The 26,299-nt window shown below is 42.6% G+C and overlaps 1 protein-coding gene across 1 annotated transcript in view; it reads right to left on the reverse strand.

Moving 5' to 3' along the window:
• Window positions 1-133: 133 nt before the first annotated feature.
• The window catches only part of LOC104619565 (death domain-containing protein CRADD-like), a 37,032-nt gene continuing 10,866 nt past the window's right edge, over window positions 134-26,299 (reverse strand). The window contains exon 2 of the mRNA XM_010285485.1: window positions 134-645. Within this exon, the coding sequence (XP_010283787.1) occupies window positions 350-645 (296 nt within the window). The 3' untranslated portion in view covers window positions 134-349. The remainder of the gene's footprint in view (window positions 646-26,299) is intronic.

The raw sequence follows: 26,299 nt of genomic DNA on the forward strand, positions 1-26,299 counted from the left end.
ATAGGTTAAACCAAGTGTTGCTCCCGCAATGAAACCAGAAACTTTGCTGAACTCACTGCAGGGCCTCCTGCTTGCAAGGGCTTTAAGTGTCACCCTATATCCCCACTGGAATAGTACAAAAGCGAACAGGAAAGAGCGATCCATTTTTTAATGCCTGCTAAAAATTAATCTGGCATGAAAAGAATTACAAGTCACAAGATGCCACAGAAAACCGGAAAATGTTTAAGCTTAATAAACCCACAGTCCCTAACCCCATTTTTTTCCAGTTTGAGGTGTCGGTTCTTCAACATACATTTCCATGAATCCTCTTTAATTCATTTAACAAAAGCTCTCAATCAATAGCGAGCCTTCACTCAAGCATGTACTGTATCACAGAAGGATCCACTTCTTCTGCCATCAGACTGGCTTGCAGACTTTGGATTGTTGCTTTTCTCCCCAAACGCTGTCTCCACAGGACAAAGGCAGCTACGATCTGTGACTGCAGGTTGTGAGGGTGATTGACTTTACATCGATAGATGTCAGTATGGGACAAACCCAAGCACAGAACTATATGTTCCCATTCGGGTCCCAGCCTCCTTGCAAGCTTGTTCAGCTGCTGATCTGTTGGTGACGTCTTCAAAATATATGGTGCAATTTCAGTCGTATCTGTAAAAAAAAAGAAAAAGAATGTCACATGTCACTAGGCAATGCTGCAAATATTAATGTAAGGCCTTGACAAAGGAGGGAATGAGCAAAATTGAGGTGAAAGAATTAACTAATTAAAGAAACACAATACATACTTACCTAGAAAAATTAATTACATAATTAACCAGAAGATTAATTAGAGGAAAACAAATGCTCAGTGGACCATACGAGGGTGCCTTCAGGTTTTGGGTGTCAGTAATCCCGATATTAGAATTCTACTCCAAAGGCAAGACTTCCAAAAGTAATTATAGATTTTGGGATAGTGAACAAGAAAGGTTTTCAAGGAACACATTTCCAGCAGCCATCACCCTCTGACAATCAATCTGCTTGCACCAGTATGATACAGTGACAAATGGCAAATATGGGACCAATAATACCTTATTACTCCTACTCTGTGACTCTGTTTATACACTTCAGAAATAACTGTGATTCCTGAGTTATTAGGCATTACTCTATTTTTTTGCTGAGGGCTGTTTACAGGAAATTCTTCTGTCTCCTAAGATGCTATTTATGCTTTGTGCCCTGTCACATATGGCAAACTCATCTTGAGGAGACCAGCTTTGGGGGCTTTTCTTCTATTTGAATGAACCCATAAGCATGGTTCAGGTGAACCCAGATGAACAGGGCATTAACACTATTCCCCAATACAAATTATGCCTCCTTATCCCTCATCCCAGTTGCAGCAACACTCCTGAAAACAGGCATCTATGTGCTACAACCCCATTCATCTGGCCTCCTTGAAGCTGTTTTCAGGAGAGTGCAAGAAAGTCCCATGTTCTCTCAGAGATTTCTGCCCTACGTCTCTTGGTATTGCCCAAGTCCCCAGACGCACTCTTCATCCAAGAAGATGTTTAGCATTGAACAGGTACCTCAGTCACGGAGGACACGATCAACATAACTAGCAAAACAGTTTTCTCAGGTAGCATTAAGGTAGCTGTAATTATCAGCTGTAAAAATCATTTAGGGACTGAACCAAGTATTTCTTACAAACACAAGTGATCTCTTTGTGTATTCCCTATGGTAATCTTATCATTAAAAAAAAACCAAAACAAAGCATTATTACAAACAGTGTTAATAGCAGAGTGAGAATACAGTGCTCTTCAGAAACATGCTGTATAGGATCCATCTCACCTAACTACAGATAGCCCCTCCTGGACTAATTATACTAGGGTTAATTATCACTAAGGAGAGAAATAGGCTCTTCTAGAATACCATCCATGTGACTGAAAAGAAGACGTCTAAAATAATTAGATTAATCACTCCGCTAAACGTGCGCATTTCTCTCCATTGACTGTAAAAGGAGTGCTGGGTATAAGCTCAGATGTTGACGTGATGCTGTAAACACCCGGTGCTGGTGAAACAATTCTCTGCCTGTAAATTCAAACCACATATCAGTTGTTTTAGAAAGGTGCATTTAGAAAAGCAGCATAAGATACCTATAAAGCATATCTGCCCTTCCATACCCTTTGCGGTCACAACCTAAAATGAAGGGTCAATGCAGCCTGCAATTGCTTCTCTACTTTTGTTGCTGAAGATACTGTGTCAAAACAGAGCAAAAATATCCCCAAGAAAATGCTAATTATAGCCCGTCATCTGAAGCAGCAGACTCCCTACAGAAGAGCCTCTTTGCAAAATCTAATTTATAGCTCCAATATCATGCTCGCAGTCTCCTCTACAGCAGAACAGCAACACTAGAAAGCACCACTCCTTCATTTTATCAAAAGTAATTGTTTTTGCATAGAATACCCAGAGCCTGGAAACGTTTGTACAGTTTAAGCCCAATCATACATAAGTACTATACAAAGCTGCTTTGAGTAAAGGGAAAATTGCTTTCTGAAGAGTATTTAGGTCCCTTTGATCTTTCTGTCTCCAGATTGCCAAAGGAACCCAGGGCAAGTGGCTGGTTCGGGGACAGGGCAGAGGATGCACAGCTCCTGAAGGCGGCTGAGCAATACTGGTGGGGCTGCCCTACGCTGTCACATCACACGTGATACCAGCTCCACAGGTAAGTCAGGATGAGGGAGTGCCTTTCATGAACGCAAATATTTGAGAATAAATAAAATTTAAAGTGAATATAGCTACACTGTTCTGTTGCCAACACTGCTTTTTGATATTAAACCCTTGCATGGGCTTATGATCAGCTACGAAGCATAAAGCAGCGTGCCCAAAGGAGCGCTACCTGCCAGCCTGGGGTTTTTGCTCTCACATTGGAATTTTTATACTTCATGTTCACTAGAAAAATGATTTTATGATACTGAAATGTGATCAAGCAGGGAGGCCTAACAATAATACATGTCAGCTTGTCCATCCAGCCTTTGATATTAGGCAGATTTTTTTACTACAACAAGTATCTTGCCTTCAGCTTGTTATCAGCCCTTTAATAAGAGTAAGAATAAAACCCATCCAGGAAATCTTTTCATCTTATGCTACCATCTGATTTTAATATGGATGTGGAAAATTCTGGGACAGAGGCCAAATGTTAAATTTAATACAAAGGACTTATTTTAGTCACATTTTATTTTCTGTGATAGCTCTTTTTCAGCTCTGATACAAAGTCACTGAGGAAAACCTGAGACAAATATTATATGACGGGCAGTATTATTTAGAGGTATAGAGAAATATTTAGTGAGATCTTTTAGTTATGACAAATGCAAAATCACAAAAAGATTTGGCTATGTTCTAGAACTAATGCCACTCTTAATTTAATAAACGTAATGGCATTTCAGGTAAAAGGAAAATGAGTTTTCTGTGCTCAGCACCCAAGCTGCTTTGAACATATTGCAAAAACATTAAAGATGCCTTTTTTTTAGTTATGTTTACTACAGACCCTCACTTATAATCTCCATTTGTCAGGAAGTGCCTCAGGGACGTAATGAGATCAGAGCAAAAGCTTCAATTATGCAGATCCTGCAGTTGCATTTGAAAGGTACGTTTAGGATACTGAGACCTTGATTTTGCAAAAAATGTGAAGCTCCTCTTGCTTTAGGTGGACCCGATGTGGAGGTGTACGTGTTTATGTTAGGTACATGCTTCAGCTTAGCAAAACGAGGACTGCGTTGTTAGAAACGGGAAGAAGCAGGGCTTGGGGCACCACCAGAGGGTGTTGAGGGCTTCCCCAGAGAAGGCGAATTGCGGTGCTGTCATCTCCAGTGAGCACATCGAGAGAAACACCGTGTCCAGCTGTGGGCACGGTCTACACTGCAAAGTGCCAGGGCTGCATGCTGCAGAGATTTAGAAGCTGAAGTCTCGTTGCTCACGCCGAAGCCCCTCAGTCCCTCAGGAATGGGAAGCTGACAGCTTTGTGCTGGGGAGTGAGCCAGCCTGGTGCAGAGCTGCTCTCTTGGGACCGCTGGCCAACTTGCTGGCATGGCGCTTGGGACCATGAAATCCCCCAAGCTGGAGGTGGGGAGCACACAGTCCACGCTGGTTTTGCAGCTGTAACCAGCCCAGAAAAAGACCCGCAGGTCCTTCTATTCAAAGTTGCAGCACAAGGGAACATGCTTCTTCCCATCTCCAGCTCTCACTGGTCAAGGAAGCTCATCCACTCTAAGCCTTTTTCTTAGTCGTCCCAGTTAAAAAACAGGAGATGCTGACAACTTCTAACCTGTGTGTACATCTGTGCTTCCAGACCACTGCACAGACTGGAAGATATGAAGGTCCTGGTGAGTATGGACAGGAAACAGAACTGGATATAAATAGACAGTGTCACAGACACGTACCAGACAAAACAGAGTAACCCAGATAGCGAAGCTATATATGGGGCAAAGGCGGCCGGTCACCACTTTTGCATTTCTTTTTCTTCAGGACCTCTCCAGCTTTAAGTAGGAGACTCCAAGAAGATATTGCAACAATCAGGGGGATGGAAAATAAACTCACCCCAGCTCTGTCCCACTTGGCACAAGTGGGAGGATGGAAGATGAAGTCCAGTGAAAATGGGCTTTGAATCACTTGAAGACTTTTTTTTTTGCTTTTGCTTTCTCATCACCATCTCTAGGTGATGAAAAAAGCTGAGATCATCTCTTAGGCTGTCTTGCACCATGGGAAAATCTTTATCAGTATCGAGGAACGGACATCCCGCTCTCCGTGCTTCTGGAAGGCAGCGGGGAGCAAGCGAGCTTGGCTCCAACACAGGACACAGCAGCAAAAAGTGCTGAGGCATTTTTGAGTGATCTGCAAAGTACCCAGCTCATTCCCCAGAACTGCCATCAGCCCAAAGTATCTTACGGTTTTCGCTAAAGGACCCTTCTCCATGTAAGTATGACTTCTCCGCATGCCCAAAAGCATCTGCTGGAGTTTCAGGGAGTCTTCTCCCTTATGCAGTCAATACATTTTTATGTGATGCAACACAAAAACAACTTTTTGGCTTTTGCTCTTTGCTGTGTAAAAGGGACTTTGATGGAATGATGTACCTGAATCCAAAGTGCTGAAAGAAGTCTCAATCAGCTGCCGCCTAATCCTGCAAGGACAACTCCACAGGCAGTCCAGGGGACAGTTGGGGAGCCAGGGATACAATGGCCCACTTCTTACCTAATAACTATCTAATAAATTTGTCCCTTGGGAAAGGATGTTCTGGGGACTGATCTCTGACAACAGTGCTGCTTCTGTATTTTATCCATTTAAATGACCATGTACACACTCACTGGATAAGAAGACAGAAGCAGCACTGGAAGAGGAGATGGGAATCCAGGTCTCTCTGAGATGCATATCTTAATGCTGAGGTGCAGAGTCATGCTCCTCTTCATTCCCTTTCTCCTGATAAATCATTCCAGCAAAAAATAGAGAGACTTCCCTGGGAAGGCTCAAGAATGCTTCCCAGCCTCTCAAATGGAGCCTGGTGGAGAGAAAACTCTTCTTGGAACCAAGGGGTATGCTGAAACAGAGCACAATTGCATGCAAGAGCCCTTGGCAGAAACAGTGTTAGGCAAATGCTCTAACTTTTATATAATCACATCAGAAACAGATAGGTGATTCTGGGCTTCAGACCCTGCATAACTGGAATGGGACTGTAAAAGGGAGTAACTGCGTAGGCATGCATCTGGCCTCCCATCTCCTACTGATAGCTGTACAGAGTCCTTCAGCGATCTGGACTCAAGTCACTAACTGTTGTTCACTTGACCCTTTTACCAGATCCTGCTCATAATTTCTGAAGACTTCAAAGCAAGCATTTCAGAGTCCTCTTTAATCATCTTTCCTGGCACCTGGAGTACAGTTCTTCCCCGAAAAGTGCTACCACAAGCAGCAAACCAAAGCAGCCTTGTTTCCCCCAGGTGCGAGTCCTACAGCTGACCTGTGCTTCAGGACTTCTCCAGCTGCTTACCGATTCTCAAGACACTCATGAAATTGCTCCTTGAAGGAGCAGGCTTCTTGAAGTTGGCCGACAAGTTCAGAAGCTACTAGGGGTACATGCATACGTGCAACGGCCCACAGCGAAGGAGCACACAGCCTTGGTTACTATAGGAAATTATGCTAAAAGGGACTTTGAAGCTCCACAGAGACATCGTGGCTAATGTACCAGCCGCCAGTGACATTTGGGGCACTTCAGCTAAAGGGAAACACACAATAAAGAACCAGGCTCTGCTTCCCTCCACCTCCCTTGGTGCGCAGCGCACTTGCTCAACTAGCCTGAGCCACAGACCCAGCAGTGGTACTGAACGGGCATGGTCATGGTTGCCAGACAGTGTTCTGTGTGTTTTGGCAGCTGTGCCATGTTCCAGAATTTATTTAATGACTGAATGTCACAATAGCAAACAGCTTGCACATAACCAGGTATATTTGCTTTAAAGCGAAATCCCCTTGGCCTGAGCACAATGGCAGAAGTGGGTCACGAAGCAGAACAACACTTGGCGGATCAGGTTGGGACAGGCTTTCAGGAGAGGTGAGGTGGGGTTGCAGAAACTGAATTGGAAGGCAAGTATGCAACGCTCTCACTAATGGAGAGATCGGAGACTTCTGAGAGCGGCAGCCCCCCTTGAGCCAGCCGCCAGAGATCCTGGATGAAAGGGAAGGCAAAGAGTAAGTGTTTTCAGGGATCCCAGTGGGTGCTGCAGATCACTGAAGTCAAAGACCAGATCACGGTAGAGGTCCTGGTGAGAAGGGTGGAACAAAGAGAAGGTGCTGGGTAACTGCAGGGGGTGGCTTGGTTTGATTTGTTAGAAAAGGGAGAAGAGGGAGGTGACAGTGGGCCTCCATTTGTACGGCTGCTCTTCTGTCTTGTTCAGCTGTTCTCTCCCGACCCTGTCCTAACAGGCGGCACTGCAGGCAAATGCCTGCCCTCTTCCTACAGCACATCCAAATTCATGAACTCTAAGCCAACCTGCGGCAACGACTGACTGGAGAGCCAGATGGGGAAGTAGCACGCTAGATATACGACACTTGGCAGGCCTGCACGGAGAATGCAGCGCCTACTCCCTCCTGTGCAAGTTAAAAATGATCACGAAGCATTACGGGGTTATTTCGCTGCTGTGAACTTTAGGAGGCTCTGATTCAGGACCTGTTTAAACACAAGAAAGAAGCTCAGATGGCTGATCAGTGAAAAAAGTAGAACAGCCTATCCGGAAACCAACCCCTACTATACAATTTGGGTATCGTGTTTTTTTTCCTGTTGTCGCTGTTGCTAATTAAACACCAGGCTGATTCAAAGGCTGGGAAAGGAACATTAGTGTTTTGCAACAGCTCCAAATAATCGTGCTCCAGGGAACAGGGAAAAATGTTTCTCTTCTACGTATCACCATATACATCTCTTTTCTATACATCTGCAAACCGCACAGATCACGCAGCCCATCCGAAGTCTATTCAGAACCACCAGGTCTGCCTCCTGGTGTCAGTGGGTTTCAAAACCTGTTCGACCAAGTAGCAAGAAAAAATGAACTGTAAATCCTGTACTATTTGAAGACAGATAGCTGACCCCATTATCTTTCCACATATGAAGTTAATACACTCAGATTAAAATAATTTACAGAAGATTAAAATAACTTGGAGAAGATGTATAGCCTTCTCCTGCTTTTAGCACGCGGATAGCTGTTTCTCTGTCTCTCCTGCCAAATGTGAGTGGTGAGTTACATGGGTAGCTGCGAGGTGGAAGACTGTGGTAGCTTATCTGCACGGGTTGCCTCCTCCGTAGGCTTCTGCTCACGACCAAGGAGGTGCCCACCTCCTTCGTCCCGTTGAGGCTATCAGAGGACACCATTTAACGATGACCACCAAGCGTGCGCGGATCTCTGTCCTCTGCTTGGGAGCTCCCGCTTCTTCCTCCCATAGAGCCGACTTAGCATGGGGACATCCCAGTGGTGGAAAATCTGCACTTTTGTGGGAACAACAGTTACCCTTCTAAGAAAAAATACTCTCTTCTCTAATGCAATCAGAATCAAATCTTGGTCAGTTAAATACCCGGATTAAACCAGAATGGAATCTATATCGTAAGCACATTAAAAGAAAAACACCTAAAACAAGGTTTGAGAAAGCAGCACTTTTTTTTTCACCGGATCACGTTACAGTAAAACAAATTTGACAGAGAATTTTGTGTTCGTCTGAATATATACTGCAGTTGTGCTTCACAAATGCAGGATTATAAAGTTTCTGTAGCTTGATAACTTCTGATCTGATGAATGCAAACAGTCATACAGAATGTGCATGAATAAAACCAACCTCGGTCAATTAGTGATCATAAAACACTTACTCGTAAACTTACTTCCATCATGGTAATTTACATTTCCATGTCTTGTAATTAAATTATGAAAGGCACTAATCAAAATGAAAGCAAACATTAAATAAATTTTTAAGACTGGCTGCATTCTTTCACATTGTGCTGGTTTTTATGACTTGTATTAAAAGGTAGGAAGTTCTCTGTCTCATTTTACATAAACTGGAATCTAATACTATGACAGCCAACGTGCAGAATAAATTGTGGCCATGATCCCGTGATAATCAAATCTATGTCAACTTTAAATGGTCCCCCTCAAGTGAAGCAGAATCCACCCATGGTACTGAATTCAGCTCCTTCCTGCCAAAAGCTTGCTGGGGCTCTGCATTACTGGTGTAATTAAAAAGTATATATATCTTCATTCATTGGCAACCTCTTCTCCTGTGTGAGCTCTAAAGCATCACGCTTTGTGACATTAAATATATTTTGGGTATTAGGGTAGGAAAAAAAAGCATAAAATTTTGTAAATCTACAGGCAATTTAAGAATGCAGATGCTTCTATTTTGGCTCAGTACCAGCAGCTAATTCGTATATTCTTTATCACTTGCTAATGACTGCCTAGTAGCTGTGAATGTGGAGTAAGACTGCTAAAACCTGAAACTTTCAGATAAACATTCAGATTTAATGACAAAAGTTTTTAATTGTATTCCCACTATTCAGTTTCAATAGGTACGCGGTTTTCCTCAACTTTTTTTCAATCTGTCTTACAGGTTTTGTATCTCCACAGATCTCTGCTATACTGATGGCCTTCAGTATTAATCCACGTTAAACAGATTGACAGAGAAGTCCCTAAACAAATTCATTCTGTTTTAAGTTTTCACTTTTCAAGCTACAGGGAGCAATCCCTGGGTTTAAGGAGCTGAAAGAGATTGGGTTTTCACTTCTTCATTTGCTTTTTATTGGGAAGAGCAGGGAGGAAGTTTCAGCAGTTAATACTGAGGCTTTTATTCTGTTTCTCATGCAAAAGATTAATTACAATCCCACCTAGTTTTTCTCTGCTGTTGCATACCATGAAATCAAATAATTAATTTCATAAATTAAATGGTAACTGCAGATGCATGCAAGGAAAAGAATGCCTATGCAAAGAAAACACAAACATAACATACTGTAAGTTCTATTCTCTTTTCAAGCAGGACTACCCTACATCACAGACAGCACTGGACTTAACCATACTGTGTTTTTATACTTTTTGATTTTTAGCAGCATTTGATGCTGCTGCAGGCCCTGCAGTGGAAGTAAAATTTGCTTGATATTTCCTATAGATTTCTATATTGTTAAGTAAGTAAGTTACATGCTTCAGCACTGAAGCCATGGCTAATGATGGCATTCTTGCAGTGATACCTTTGGTATAAATGCATGAACAGGTTCAGCATGCAGCGTTACACTAAGGAAAAAAAAAATTCTACTCAGTTGGGAGGTTCTGAGGAACACCTGAGCTTTTAGAAATTATTTGGAAGAACTGCTTAAATACAGATACTGTGCATTCAGACTTTGGCCAAAGATTTTTTTCCAAATGAACAAAGACGACTTGAAAAGTTTAAGGGAAAGAAGAGGTATGACCATTTTTCTGGAAGCCAGGTGCTTGTTGTTAACTTGCCTAATCTTGTCTAACTAGTTGTTAGACAGCACATAGGTATCTGAGAGCCTGAGAGAGGAGAGTCGAGAGTCTCCAGTTTATATGTTGGCAGTCACACCAAGAGTCAACTCTAGAAATAATGCTGAAAATCAAATTTTGAAGTATGCCAGCAGATTACCATATACTTTTGAACACTCTGCACTTCTTAGTGAATTCAATGGAATTTGATAATACCCACAACACTTTCAACCATTAATTGCTGGTCTGAAGCACACAGAGCTACCATTTCCCTCAGTCAAGTTTCTCCTCCACGCTACCACAAATAATAATTGACAGTCAGTGGATGGTTGTATGAAGTCATGACGATCATAAAGCACGTTCATATTTGCAGTAGACTTCTCATGGTTTCACAGGAGGCAAATGTTTACCTGGCTGGGCCGGGCAGCTCTGACAGAGTAATTCACCCACTCCAAGTGCAAAAGAAAGACAGCTGGAGCAATTAATGATTACTTTGTCAGCTAGGTGACAAACTCATCATGCAACTTTTGTCAGGGGGTTGGAAGTTACCTTCTTTTAACAGACGTTACTTGAATGCTTATTTCAAACAGGCTGATCTGTCTTTTAAAGAGCTGAGGCAAGCGTTAATCCTACTGTTCCTTTGCATGCAAGAATCACGGCAGACTCCTCAGGATGTTTATCTGCCGAGTACAATTGAGTAAATTTTTTACTAGCAATTTTCCTACCAAGAAATCTTTCTAAAGGCTGCAGCATTTCAACAATACAATCCTGTGCTTGGACTTTATCGAAGCTCCTTTCACACACCAAAAAAAAAATCACACTGCCAGTTATGAAGGACTATTTTCTTATACAACACAACTAATCGCACATGTTTCCCTTACAGGACTTCAAACAAGTATGACAAGAAGCCATTATATTTAGCCTTGATAAAACTGTTCATTCCTCCTAAAGATTTTTTTCTTCAAGTTGGCTCTTCTTTTTGCTTTGGCTCGAGTAGTTAGAAATATCAGAACTGAAGATCTGCACAACAGATGGAGCTCGGCTGAGAAGAATGCCTTTGGCTGGTGAGGATCTTTGCCTGGCAGGTGTCAAACCAAAATTAATACTGCACATATTATGCTTTACCGAGTTTCAGATTTTAGTGAAGTGAGACTGCATTCCTTCCTGACCACAAACATATATTAATAGAACAAGCCATGCAGAGCAAGCTAAAACAGTACTATCATTATGCTGAATCCTACAGCGCTTGGCATTTTATTTAATCACTTACACCCATGCAAAGCAAGTAAACAAAATGCAACCAGTTAGTTTAGTGTCTCTTTACAGACATTTTGCACAGGTGTAAAAGACTTCACAAAATGTCATAAGCAACACGGACTTAAACCCCCCCGATTTCTTTTTTTCTTCCTTTTCTTGTGTCAGTGCCTTTAAGGCTTATGCACTTTAGTAGACTTTTCGACATCTCAAAATCCACAGGAGAAAACAGGTACTGGTACTAAAATACACTGCTCAGCTACAGTCGGTCGCTATGCCTGGCTTGCCAAGTGCGACTCAACAGCCCGGGTCAGAAGGCAGGGTTTTCCATAGGTGTCGGGAAGGAGAGCTTCAGGTGGCATCATCTGCTTCTCTCCATTTCCAGACTAGTGGGAGGCTTAGCATTGCAACCAGCCCTCTCAAGTGCCAAGTCACTTGAAGATCTGAAAGAAACCGATTCGGAATCTCATGGCTGGTTTGACAGATCGGTACTGTCCAAAAGCAATTTTAGCTGACCAATAGGGTAGTAATTTTAGAAGGTCACAGTCACAGGACTTTTAATTATCTGTAAAGCAAATGTGAGATTATATTTGTGTGTGATTACTTTTATATACATACACACACACAAAGATTTTGAAAATTTTAATAAAAAATATGAAAGTCTTAGATATCTGCAAGTCAGATTCATCCCCTTTTTTATTTAATTACCATAAATTCAGGTTAGGGAACTGTCACACCACCCTGTCAGAAAAAAGGATGAAAATGGGAGCATGAGTGAAGTAATTTCAGAAACAGAGGTTGTAATTCACGCAGCACTTTACCACGGGTTTGATGAGTACTCCTTTCCCCTCTGAGTCAGCACTGACCTAACATCCTGCGCAATGTGCTCACCGGCGTGGCTCGTGGCTGCCCTGTGACACGGCTTGTACTGGGTGACACGGCACGCTGACCAGCTGCAGTCATTAGAGATCCCCAGGCAGTACTGAAAGCAACGGGGTGACTCACAGCTGCAGCCACACACTTGAAGGCTGTGGACCCAATTACTCTTTTACTCACTCAGGAATAGTATTTTGCCAAAGCAACTGAAGCAAGTTCAAAATCAAATAAGCTATCAGAAAATATTTGTATTACTTACGGTATTTGTAGAAGATTTATGTTAGTACTAGTGGGACAATTCACATGCAAAACCTAAATATCTGAAAAAAATCTTTTGCTTAAACAATTAATTTTCATGTCTCAGGCATACAGAACAATGTTTTCCCTCATAGTTTTGTAGTCTACTAGCTGCCAGATTTTGATCCAGAATTGAAATTTCAGTTATTTTGGCTTCCATACCTAGCGAATCAGAAATAAAAATGTTTTAACACCAGAAATGAAAAGGCTGGAAGATCAGACAGACCATAAAAGATTTGTTTTACTTGGTTTGGGATTTTTACACAGCTAGGCCTAATCTAAGTAAGACTTGAAACAAAACTAAAAGGCGAAACAAAAAACTAGACAAATCTGTTCCATTCCAGAGATGCAGAAATACAAATGATGCCTGTGTCCCTAGGGGAGCCGAATCTGAAATCCTGCTATGAACAAGAAAGAAGGGCTGTTACTTCCTCGACAACTGTTCCTGACATCACAGCTACCTCCTAGAGGTAACAATGGAAAAGCGATCCCCCCCCCAAAATTTTTTTTTCTTTAAGTAAACAGCTTTTTAGTTCTACAGACTCGGAAACAAAGAGATCAGGGTTTTGGGTTTTTTTATCATGCTGAAAATTTCAGTGCTAGAACTGTAATCATCAACATCTTTCTCTTCCGTCCTTCTTCAGATGTAACTGCTATGCGTTGGTTGACTTTATTAACAAAATCAAACACACCCTGCAATGAACCTTCTAATTGATTTTGGTGTTAGACGAGGCTAAGTATTTTGAGTTTCACATTCAGTGTGTTACCTAATTCTGTGTGTGCCCTCCTCAGAGAAGAGCTGAACGATCCGGCGATGCAAGGTTAACACATTCTGCGAAAGTAGCCTCAAATTTCCGTTTGCGGAAATGCGCCATACCACATCAGCGTACACAAACCCAACTTTGCTGTGTACAAACCACACAAACAGTGCCCAGCGACCTCACCTGACCTTCCACTTGCACTTTAGTGTGTGTAAATATGTTAATGACAGGCGCAGAGGGTTCATGTGCAAGTTTACAAGTTCACGTGCAGAAGAAAGATAGATGAAAACTTGTCTGCAATGCTTTTGTTTTCTCTCGTTTTGGAAGATTCCAGCTTTCTAAGTCTGTTATATAGCCTAAGAGTTGCATCCTAAAGCCACAAGACTGACCTATTTAAATATCTTTATTCAGTATTGTATGTTGAAAACGAGGGCTTCTTGACTACTCAAGAGAGGTTGACAAGAACATGAAGGTCCCTCTATGACTCAGGTTTTTCAAGACACATTATTTACTAGATATTATTTAGCATTATTTATATTATATTTGAATCGTTTGAGAACTTTAGGCATCCCATGAACACTCCTTCCTTGAGGCATCTTCAAATTCAAAGATTTATGAAGGTTTTCACTTCCAAAATTGCCAAGTGAATGGGGACAAGTCAAGCTGAAAACTGTGAAAAGCCTCAATGTTTTCAGGAAGCTTTGTGCAGGCAGATTGTGAGACTCAGGACAAGAATCCCTGGATCACCACAAGAAGCCACTAGTCCTTTTTAAACAACCCAGGTCCAAAGCACTGGACAACAAGACTCAACAGATCCCTTCTGTAAACCAAGCAAGGAAAGCAGAAGCAATTTTTAATACTGTTCTTTGTGTCATGCAATGATTTCCGCATGCAAGTAGGGAAACTTGGTCAACCAAAGACACTTGTGTCTGTAAGCAAGTGTGGCAGAAGCACACCTTTTACAGGGAACAGAAGTATGTTTGGAACAGCTGATCATAAGCTTAATGGAGTAATTTCAAACAACATATAAAACTGTCTCAGATACACAACTGTAAAAAATGTGTAGCTCTGTAAACCCACGGATTGCTATTTTAAAGACAGTTTCATTAAGAAACACAGCTTGAGAGTATCTATCAAATAAGATCAGAGCTACATGCAGGGACAGCAGGAGGCAGCTGAAGCAATCTGCAGCACAGCTCTGGTGCTCATCGGTCTCTGACCCTAAGAAAAAATATAATTAATGCAGGAATACACATATTAGGCCAAAAGAGAAAGCCTAGGAAAAGACAAAATTCTACTACAAAGAGGTGGTGAGAACCCCTCAGGTTTTATGCAACAGTCTACAGCTCTGTATGTCCCAATCAGATACACTTTGTTAGACTGACAATGCAGCTGTGGCTTTAATTTTGAAGTCCATCTTTTTCTATGGGAATCATTAAATATGACACACTTGTCCTGTTCAACAGAAAAACAAATCTGCCTCTACTTTTTATTTCTCTGAAGCCTTAATTTAATTGTGCAACATTTGCTTTAGAAACATATTTGAAGATGTTCTACATATTACCTCATTTGTACACCATCCCAGGCTTTCCAGGAACTCTGAACCAACAGCCTCCTCGCATTTCTTATATCTGAACTACTGTATTTTATGGCTTCCACACTGTACTGTCTGGAAACTCCCTGTGAGACTCGCCTTGTTGTGTTAAATACAAACATGTAGGGCGGAGAGACACTTGTGCTGGAGAGTTTGCAATCTCAGGCATGGGTTGTGAAAAAGGCTTTGAATGTATTAGTTCACATACACAGAGACTGCCGTGATCATGTTCAAATAACTCCAAAGAGCTGGGAGTACACAGGTAAAAAAAGCACCAGAGAAGCCAACAGCCCAGCAGCTCATCCATGCTGGATTTCCGACTCGTGACCACTGCTTTGAAAGGTGCCCATCTTCAGATGCCAATGGAGCTCTGCTATGCCTCTGCAGTTCTAATCAGAGGACCTAATTTACCAGGTCCCAGAAATATAAATAATAAATTGTCCCAAATAATCTCAAGTATGGAATTGAGCATACTGGAATTTGGAAATCCACTGAGGTACTGATAACCAAAGGGAGCAGACAACCAAAAAGGTCAGTAGCTGTTTGAGCTCGAAAGGCTGAAATGTTATAAATACCCACACGTGTGCTTGGGACGAGGCTGGGGCTCCGACCTTGCGGATCTGTACAGAGCGGATCCTTCTGAAGCGTTTGACCCGTGGAGCTAGGAAGGCTCCACACAGAGGAGCTCCCATGCATTTAAGATAGAGACAGTGAAGTTTTGCCCTGTTCTGTTTTCAGTCATCCAGTGACCACAGGTAACTCATGAAAGTGTCTGAAAATATCTCCTATCTGTGCTCTTTGTGCATGCAGTTGCTGTCATGTGCATTTTTCCTGGTTTCAGCTGGGATAGAATTAATTTTCTTCAGAGAGGCTAGTATGAGACTATGTTTTGGATTTGGAATGAGAAAATGTTGATAATGTACTGACGGTTTGGGATTTTGCTAAGCAGTCAAGGACAGTCCAGCTTCTTGTGCTGGCCTGCCACTGGGAAGACTGGGGGTGCATGGGGAGCTGGGAGGGGACACACCTGGGACAGCTGACCCAGGCTGGCCAAAGGGATATTCCATACTATATAACGTCATGCTCAGTATATAAAGCTGGGCTGAAGAAGAAGGAAGTGGGACACGTTCAAAGTTATGGCACCTGTCTTCCCAAGTGACCATTACACGTGATGCAGCCCTGCTTCCCTGGAGACGGCTGAACACCTGCCTGCCCATGGGAAGCAGTGAATGAATTCCTTGTCCTGCTCTGCTTGTGTGTGTGGCTTTTGCTTTACCTATTAAATTGTCTTTATCTCAAACCATGAGCTTCCTCATTTTTACTCTTCTGATTCTCTCCCCCATCCCACCATGAGGGAGTGAGCAAGCAGCTATGTGGTGCCTGGTTGCTGGCTGAGGTTAAACCACAACGCAATTTCTCAAAAATTCATTAAAAGCTACACCAAGACCATAGTTGATCTACTGTCATTGCTTACCAAAGCATCCTCCAATGTCTGCACCTCACCTCTATTCTGCCAGTTACTTCATGTGGAATTTAAGGCATTTGGTTTAATCTGGAAAAAAAAAAATCTTCGAGTCAAATTCTGACATCTGCATTTACACAAAGTGATAGATTTTCCCAGACAGTTCACAGTGTGGATTCCTTCTGGCCTCCCACTCTTAGCACTGACTCAGTCTATTCCCGCTGTCTGCCATCTCCTCCATCTCTCTTCTTTTCCCTGCCTTGTGCTGCAGCTGCTGGAGGACCCTAGAGCTGGGGCAGGGTGCTACTACCATGTCCCTCCATCACAGAAAGGCAACTGGTCTGTCTCCTAACCCATGCTGGGCAGGCACGCAGCCCTTCCACCAGATGGGTGGACTCGGCTGTGTCAAAGGTATGTTGCAAGTTTTTCCATAATAAAAATCCCCTCCTACTTTTAAATAATGAATTTTTTTTTTGTTTTTCTTTTCCTTCTCCAGATTTTTCTCTCCTTCCCCACCCACTTTTTCAAGCAAGAAGGAGAGGGAGAATAATGATTTCCTCAGCTTCTGTTGGAAAAAAAACCACAATAATTTTCCACCAAGACAGATTTTTTTTTTCAGTGAGGTTCAGAAGCCATATTTTTATTTAAAATTTCCTAAATAAGTGTCCAGTTAATACTGGCATTTGGTGTGAAAGGTAGCAGTGAGCTGGTACCTCTGTTTCATTTAGCACAGATCCCAGCCTTAAGCATGGCAAGAGGTCAGCTTGAATTTTTCTCTTGAATTGTATCTTTGCAAACCGCTTTTCAGAGTTTCGGCTGTATAAATCAAACCCCATAGCCCAGGGTGGATGCACAGCTTGTGATGCTTTCCTTCTGCCAGTTGGCTTTGCACGCCCCCGGTGTTAATCCCCACTGCCTCCACATGTTCGGGAAGGAGGGAGGAAAGCGCTGGTGAGCGAGGAGAGGACCGGAGCGGCCAAAAGCCGGGACAGCCTTCCTATGCACAGAGAAAGCGGCAGTGGTTGGAGCGGCTGGTAAAGGAGAAGAAAACAGATTTTCCAGTGGCGTTGATGGGCAGGGCTCTGAGCAGGTTTGCGACCCGACAGACGCCGATGAGAATGATGAGAACGGAGTGGGTGTAGACACCGCACGCTGTCTCTGTTTCTGTTCGGGAGTCAACCTTGTTTAAGGCGTGCTTTGTCTGAGCAGATGGCAAAGCACGACGGCTGCTGGGTTAAGATTTTGCTGCCAAACCAGCCCCCGGCTGTTTTCAAAAATAAAGACTGCTGCTCTCTTTACCAATGCAAAAATAGCTGTCTCTGCAATCCCTTCCTTCAAATATTATTTTATGTATTACAGGAGCACATATCTAGCCAGACTATATAATTAACATTACACAATTTTTAATTAACTACCTACAACAATCTTCCTGCTTTAACTGGTGGCAGAGTTGGAGGGGGTTTTGTTTGAGGCTACTAGGAAAATCTGAATTCCCAGCTAGAAATTCACACCGTTCAGAGCAGAGCCTGCACCACCAGGTGCAGAAGGTGACCTGTCACTCTGGCTATACCAAGTCTCCCATTGAAAAATAAAATGCTTGTGACACAGGAACAAGCCCAAATCTTATTTGCAAGAGCAAGTACATAAGGCAGGATGGTACCAGAAAAGACAGTGACAGGAACACGTAGTGATTTAATTTATTCCTTCAGCAGCTTTTTTTTTTTTCATTTATTTTTGGCCAGGAACCTCCTATAAGGCTTGGCTGTTGACCGCCCAGGCCCTGTCCAGCAGAGTCTCCAAGGCCGTGCTGCGACCACAAGGCAGCACGGCTTCCTTTGGGTATCCCTCCTTCCGACGGCGCGGCAGGGCTCACCGGCACAGCGAAATGTAACTCAGTGCCGCCCTGACCCGGCAGCGAGGCGTTGGCCTCTTAAAACTCAACAGCTATCTACAAAACACGAAATAAGTGAGAGCTGCCAGCGACCATTGCTGGCACAAGTAAGTACCACACAAACCAACACAAATGACAGCTCTTAGAACATGACAAGTTCTGAGGACAAACAACCATCATCCTCTTTCCTCCACATCTCTGAGTCTGCTTGCACCTGGAAACAGGAGTGGAAGAAACACCCCAACCGCACACATACACACATGCAGCTTCTCAGGAGACCACCAGCAAGTGTTGATCCAGCAACTGCAGCTGGAACACAGCAACCCTACAGCAGCGATAAAGCACCGATGGGTCAGATTTTATGGTGTCAGCCCAAATTCAGCATCACAGAGCATGCACCGGCCAAGCCAGCTGTTCTCCCTAGCTTCAGTGAGCCTTGAGCTGTGCTGTGTGGAATTGCTGCTCTCCACATGGAACGTCTCATTAAGAGCAGTGTCTGCCATGGCAACTGCAATAGCACCGCACATTTTTGGTGTGATAAACTGTATTTAGAATGGGAAAGCATTGCTTTGTGAGCTGAAAAGCAAACCAAACAACAAGCGATAAAGTCCAGAGCTTCAGGCCAAAGGTTTTAATATCTGGTGTCAGTCCCATTTCCCAAAACAAAGGATAGTTTATGCACGCTGTAGACATCTTCTGTCTGGAGCAATGCTAACACATTATCTCTTTATTTACACTGCACATGAAATGTCCTGCACCCCCAGCCACACGATGGCCTGAATCTAGATCCACCCTGCTGTTGTTCGTGGGAGGAAATCTAGCTGCGTTGCAGAGCCGATGGATCCTGATATTCTGCAACAACATCAGGCGGAAAAGACAACGTTGGTCCTGCCTCACAAGGCTCCAGGGTCCTCCCAGAATGATTTTAATACCACCTGTGCAAGGACGGGGGGAAAAGTAGACCGATCTGTAGCAGAGTTAAAAACTCAGGATTTCTGGAGTCTCCGTCATACATCGTAATTGCAAAATCATGCTTTCTGTCTTCCACATACACAGCAAGTATTTTTTCTCCCTTCATCCTGGAGGGGATGAGATGGTTAAGAAATTCCCTAAGCTTCCCTTACTTTGGCTTCTTTCCTCACTTCAGAATCTGATTTCAAAAAAAAGATCAGGCCACTGAATGCAGTCTGGACTTTGGCTTCCACGTACTTCTTTCAGCATGGAAAGGACCAACCATGGAATAACCAAGCAAGTCACCCTATTATGCAACAGATGGGAAAACTATTTGTGCTGGTGCACTGTGGTTTTCATTCCTCTGAAGGTTGCTTTCCTCCAGGGAATTCCAGTAACTGTACTAATTGAAGTGTGTTTTGACAAGTTATAACAGCCCAGAAAACCCACCTATGAAATTACATCCTGCTAGCACCTTCCAAAGTAAACTGAAATCTTGGTATCACAGCTCATTTGGGAAACTACTATGCCATAGCTTTCATTTGTTATGAGAACATAGTTTGAGTTTTTGTTGTAGATAACAGGTGGTGTTACACATAATGATGTGGCTTAATGTTCCCCCGTACCAGGTTTTTGTACTGGCAGGGGCCCCATGGATCATCTCCTGAAACTCTAACCAGGATAAAAACATACAGTCTTAATTTATTCTCATTTCATCTACTTACTTTCACTTCAGGTGACTCCCTTACAAAGTCATTAGCTCACCCCTAAGGCTGTCTGTCCATCCTCAGTAGACAAAGTAATGGAAGAAAACCAAACAAACTGCCAGCATAGACACTGGCCTGTTGAGAAGACAGGGACACTGGCGGAGTACAAAGACCAGGCAATGTTATTCTGAGAAAGCCTTCTTACTACTAAAACCAGCAGCGCCCATGAGCCCCAGCCCCGTGCCACATGCCTGGCACAGCACACAGTTCCCATCACAAGGTTTTCTTGGCTTATTCCACTACTCCACAAGCCTACCGGTCTCATACCGCCTTTTTCTTGCCACTGCCATGGAGAGAAAATACTTGGCTGGGCGGTTGGGGGGAAGCTCTTATATAAAAATAATTTAGGATTCAGAGGGCAGGAGCTTTACAATGCTAGAGGTTAGAACATTTTCGAAAGTGAGCCACAAGAAGTATGGATGGACCAACGTCATTCCAGCTCCTGGGCTCAACTGCAGCCTGGGTGAGTTAGCATGTCCTGGAGATATCTACCAGGAAGGCAAAGGAGACAGAGGCAGTGAAAAGGAAGGAAGTCTCAGACTAAAATACTTCATTTTTCCATATTTTTCTTCCTGAGTATCCCAAAAAAGAAAGCAGACAGATTTTTTGCAGAAGTGACCAGGATTTATTAAAGACAGGATATTGATATGAAACATTCATGACCCTCAACTTTGCTGTATTTCTCTTGGATGGGGTAATGAAGCAAATTTATTACATATCAGTGCCAAGAAGCTCATAATAAAAATACAGATTATAGTTCTCAGATTCATCAACTCAAACCAGATATTTTTGAAAAAACACTCCAGCAGGAAGAATGTTAAGTCTCATCAGATACTTGGGCTACCAAAGCAGCATATGAAATACATATTTTATCCAACAACAGGATACAAAGTAAATTATTTGATTTAAAAACCCTGAAACAAAGGCAGTCTGTGAAGACATGAGAAGGAGACCCCTTGTCAAGTTATCCCAGGTGTGGGGTGTGCGGAGGACGATAGATATATAAGACATAACCGAAGCAAGCAGAGTTCTTATTGCATTGTGAGTTGATGATTTTATGAGACTTTAAATAAAATAATAAAGCATGGACAAAGCAAGATAGAGAAATCTTCTTGGGAAGCCAGGCTTCAGCACAGGTTCAGACAGACCACAGCCACAGCAAACCTTTACATCAATTCTACCCTGATCATTTGGTCCTGTCTTCCCTTCTGCTTCTGACCTTTATTTCTATCTTTACTGGGACATATCTATGGAGAATCAGCCAAGGAGGACCCATTTATTAAATTCCTAATAGTGATCTTTGAATATTTCATTCTGCTTCTGCCACACTCCCTGCAAAAAGAAAGACCCCTCTTCAAAATGCTCCCAGGACTTGCCTGCGTCACATCTGCATGGTCTGCATGGCTTCAGGAAGACCTTAACACATCAGCATGCTGTGAAAGAAGGAACTCATACGTCCCTAGGTTTGACTGAAGGCCGTGTCACTACTGGAAGTTTCCATAAATCAGAGTGTAACGGACCAACTCTTTAGCAACTCATCTCTCCTCATTTCCAGACATACTACCAAGGGGAAAAATTCATTTTGATTTTAGTGCCAAGGATTTCCAGGGTTTCCAATTCCACACTTCTCCCAGCCCATCCTCAGGAAAAACAAAGCAAAAAAAAAAAAAATCCCCCCAAAATCCCCAAAACCCCAAAGCAAAGAAAAATAGAACAAACTAAACAAGTAAGTACCATAGTGTTTCTAACTGCCTTCCAAATTACAACAAACAAAAAAGCATTTAAAATTGCTTTAGTTTGGGGAAATTACTAATCATGAGATCTCTAGTGCCTGCCTGTGTTTAATAGAGAATGTAATGGAAAAAAAAAAATAGAGCATTAGTGACCATCCAAGAAAGATTTAATGAAAAACAGGGTAGAAGGGAGTTTGTTTGGATTTAATGTTTCCCCAGAAGCATCTCTAGTCCAAACATTACACCACAGGTCAAATGGAGGGGAGCCAGAGAGTGAAACACTTTAAAAATAGCCCTTAAAAAGAAAAGTGAAAGTTGCTACTCTAGTTCCACCTTGCATGACCATGAAATGCAAATTCTGTAATGAAAAACCAAATTTAGGCTCTGGTACCATCACTGAGTGTCAGTAAATACTGCAACCTACGCACGGGAAGTCCAACAGAAAAATATAGGCCCAGCTGCTAAAATTCTTCCAGACTTAGCAATCCAAGCTGGTATGACCGCTTATAAGTAAGCTTACATTAAAATGTTTCAGTTTGGAACTGACAGTTTAAAATACTGTGAACTATCTTCAGCCCTCTGCTGTAGCCCTTCCAAGCTGCTTTCTTGCAGACCGTGAAGCTCCGCAAAACTCTCCCACGAGACCGACTGCAACCAAGAACAGAAAAACAGGGGCAGCTGCCTTGGTAATATTTTATAGCCATAAGGTTAGTCTTGCCAGCCTGTTTCACACAGTGCAATACTCACTTTACTTTTGATGTTCCTTCCAACCAAAGGAAAGCAACCTTTTTAATGCTTGATAACACTCAGACTTTGCATCCTGATGCTCATGTAGGTTCATTTCTCCTTTATAGCATTTCCCTGGGCCTCAAGGTTGAAGACACTGAGGGAAGAGAGAAGGATGGTGATAAGCATTACAGCAATGGAAAGCAGTCACATAGTCCCTAGTACTCTCACAGACAATCCCCACAATCCCCCTCAATGCCTCTCAAATTGTCAAGATCGCAAAATGCCTGTAAGGCAATTTTCCTCTCTTCTCCAGCTGCTCTTTGAGAAAGACGTGCACCATTAAACAGGGAACCAGAGGGTTAAGCATTAAATTGCCTAAAAGACAGAGCACTTGAGGCCCAAACAAGCTAAATGTCTTAGTCAAAGAAAAGGCAATTCCAAACTTCTTGTCAAGTGTCATTGAGAAAGAAGTGATCTTACTCAAGGATGAAATGACCAGCAACTTGCAGCACTGAAGCAAGAAATACAAGCTTTGGGAGAAAAATCTGACACATTCTCAGAAGATGCTGACAAGAGCTTTAAAAAGCTAATCTCTGCGGAGGCTCATGAGGCTGAAGGAAAACCCCCTGAGAAGGCAGGGGAGGTGGCACCTATCTACTCTGACATGTCATCTTGTGGGAAAAGCCATAGCCCGATAAAATAGCAAAGGAGAAAAACTGAGAGAAGACAAACTCTATATTTTGGAATTGATCCAGACAGGGAGACCTGCTCCAATACTGCAAGATGAGCGCTTCAGGCTTCAGAAGCAAGCAAGCTCTGCATTTCTTAAGGGGAACAGGCAAACATAAACAACGCTCCAGGGAAGATGCTGATGAAAGGTATTGTGCTGTGTGATTAAAAAGAAAAAGAGAAAACTGCTCCAAACAGGTAAGGGCTCCACAGAGGTCTGAACAAATGAAAAGTGGGAAGTGCAAATTTGCAAGATTTCAAAGACTGGATTTTCATGGGACCTTCTGACACCTTCCTGAAGGCTGAGGCTCCCTCTATGCTGTGCACGGGGCGAGGGAGACTTCTGAGAGCATGATTCACAATAGCTGGCAGACTGAGCAAGAAACAAAGAGAAACGCTGAGCCATACTCCCCTCGATAATGTGAGAGCCTAACACAGGGCCAGAAGGAGGTATGTCTCCATTCATGGTTCTCAGCCTAGAATCCTCCTCCAGAGCTAGATAAATCCTTCATTGCAAAAGCAAGCAATGTCACAGTCCTCACAATGAGGTCTGAGGACTAGGGCTGCCACTGACCCACTTCACCCAACATCCCCAGGCACCCACAATTCATTTCTAAGGAGGTTTGAATGCACACCTCTCAGTTCCCAGAAGACTGCTCTAACCTCTTCATCCCCATTAGTGAAGTTGTTCTTTTGGCTGCCCTCAGGCACCGAAAGCATGCAGGGCTTCCTAGCCTCCTGCCTTGGTGTTCACAACCAGTGCTCGCTCGAGGGTCTGCCAATGACTAGTGAAATGCTCGGCCTGAGCCACAGAAGATGAGTCTTGAGCAGGGCGCAGCAGAACTTCCTGTCCCAGCGCAGCCAGAGGAAGCCAGAGAGGAAATGGGAAAATTGAGTCAATTGAGGAAGCAGTCCTGGCCAGGAATGTCTTTGGTTTCTAAACTGCCCTGATTTAAAAAGAAAAAAAAATTAAAAAGAAGGGGGGGGCGGGAAAAGGAAGGGAGAAAAAGGCTATGGTAGAAAAAGCCCAGTCAATCAATTAGTCAGTCATTTCCAGTTCAAATATTTCCATAAGTGCTTGGCAGTGTTTTCTATGTAAGGGATGTCTACTGCTGGTGAAAGATTTCTTAGATGGCAGAGAATTCCTCTTGATGACAAACTCTCCTCAGACAAGCTCCAGTCTGGGCAATTTCCCTTTGGAAGCCCTCACAACTTGTTAATTTATTCAAGCATTCTGAGTCTTCTTAAAAGAAAAGCCAGTTGGCTATCAGTTGTATTTCCAAACCTGATACACTGAGAGAGACAGTGCTAAAGTGTAGGAAAATTCCTAAATTTAAGACACCAGGAGCATATTATGTACGTGACCTGAATACTCTACCTTCACAGAAAACATCTACACGAGTCCTTGATGTGTCTCAAACAGGTCTACAAACAAGCTATGTTTAAGAATAATTTTGTCTGTTAATAAAATTCAGCCTCATCTGAATTATAACTTGGCAGCTGAAAACTGGCAGCTCTTACACAGAAAAGTATATAGCTATAAGTAAAGAGAAATACTGCAATCTTTTATATTCTGATAACATAAACTCCCCCTGAAGTTCAAAAAGCTCAATCATTTGAGATTTGGGCATGGTTTTGAACTTAGGCATCTTTTCTTACAGGAGATGTTGTGGGCTTTTAGTCAGCCCCATGAGCTCAGTACAGATTTACAAGATACGGGGTTCAAGATTTGGCTCTGCAAGCAGGCAGCAGTATGTTCCACTTATTAAAGCATAGATGAACATCATGGTAGTTCTGCCATCTTCTGCTCTGCTGGTGAAGGGCTATGTCCTTTGAGACCCCCTTCTATACTTTGTGCATTAATCAAATTGGCCTTGCAGATTTGCTGAAAATCTAAAAGGCTTTGCCAAGAAACTAGAAGCTGTTCTCCCCAACCCACGTCTCCCCTCCGACTCTTCATGACAGCCAGCCAGCCGCCTTACAAGTCAAGCGACGCACATATGAACACAACGCGTCTGAGTCCAAAATGGAGAGCAGGGCACAGCCAAACTCTGATTATTAATCCCAGATCAGACCATACTCCCACAAAGGGATGCACAGGCCAGCCAGCACGCAAGTACGATTATGAACACTAATGACATAAAGGCAAATTTTAATAATGGTACATAATTGTAGACAACAATGTCTAAAAATATCTACTCATTTATTCCCAAACTTCAAAAAGTGGTTACAGTGCCAGTAACGGAGCATCTGCAATCACAGCATTTGGTGGCTTTGTCTTATTTTTCTTTATTGGTTATGCTGGCAAATCACATATGAGGACAGATGATAAATATTCCTCACACTTGAGAATGCTCTAATGCTTTCTTATAAAGAGATCTAAATGATGCAGTTTCTCTTCTTCTCTTTTTTTTTTTTTTTGTTGAGGTTTTTTTAGCTTTGAAATGAGAAGTGCTCATCAGCTGCAAAGTGCTACTTTAATATCACCCATGCAACAATTACCTCTGCAATAACCTTCATTATATTAAATTACATGCTATCCTTCCTCAGCTCAGTGTGAAGACTAGCTGGAGAACAAAACAAGAAAAAAACCCACCACACTGAAAAGCCATTGTATAGTACTGTGCCTATACAACAAAGGTGAATATATTTCCTGCAGGGAAACTAAGTATCATTTAAGAACTGCCTGCCTTTGTTTGAAGTCTTAAAGAAAACCTAACTGAAGTCCCCTCACCTATTTCAATATTCATTTCACTGTAATGATGCCGTGCTATTGCTGAAAATGCATACATGTTACTGCGTAATTCGAGAGTGTTGCAATAGGCAGTCATGAGGAGTTAAATAGTGAAGACAATTTTGCTTTCAGTGTTTTCCCAATTTTTAATAATTCTCTTAGCAACCCAAATATTCTCATGAGGTCTCTTTCAGTGCAGAGCAGAGGGTTATATATTCCATTACATTCTCTGAATATCCAGTACTAGTTTGTTTCTTTCTAATCCATTCTAAAGATACATTTGTACTTGCTGGCTTTTAAAAAACATATTTACCTATTGACATTCTGAGGTTTTAAAGTGAAATTTATTCTGAAAAGTGGCTTATTGAAATGGCATTAAAATTCTGCACCTTTTATATCTCAGTGGCTTCCAGATAAAATTAATTCCATCTACAAAGCACAGGCTTGGCGGAATTTTTCAGTGGTGTCTTTTCTTAACTCTCAGCCTTATTGATTGCCCAGGAGCTGAAAACTCAGCTGCACTCTTTGTGATTCAGGCATTAAC

Source organism: Phaethon lepturus, unplaced genomic scaffold (assembly GCF_000687285.1).
Source record: "Phaethon lepturus isolate BGI_N335 unplaced genomic scaffold, ASM68728v1 scaffold20834, whole genome shotgun sequence".
Lineage (NCBI taxonomy): Eukaryota > Metazoa > Chordata > Aves > Phaethontiformes > Phaethontidae > Phaethon > Phaethon lepturus.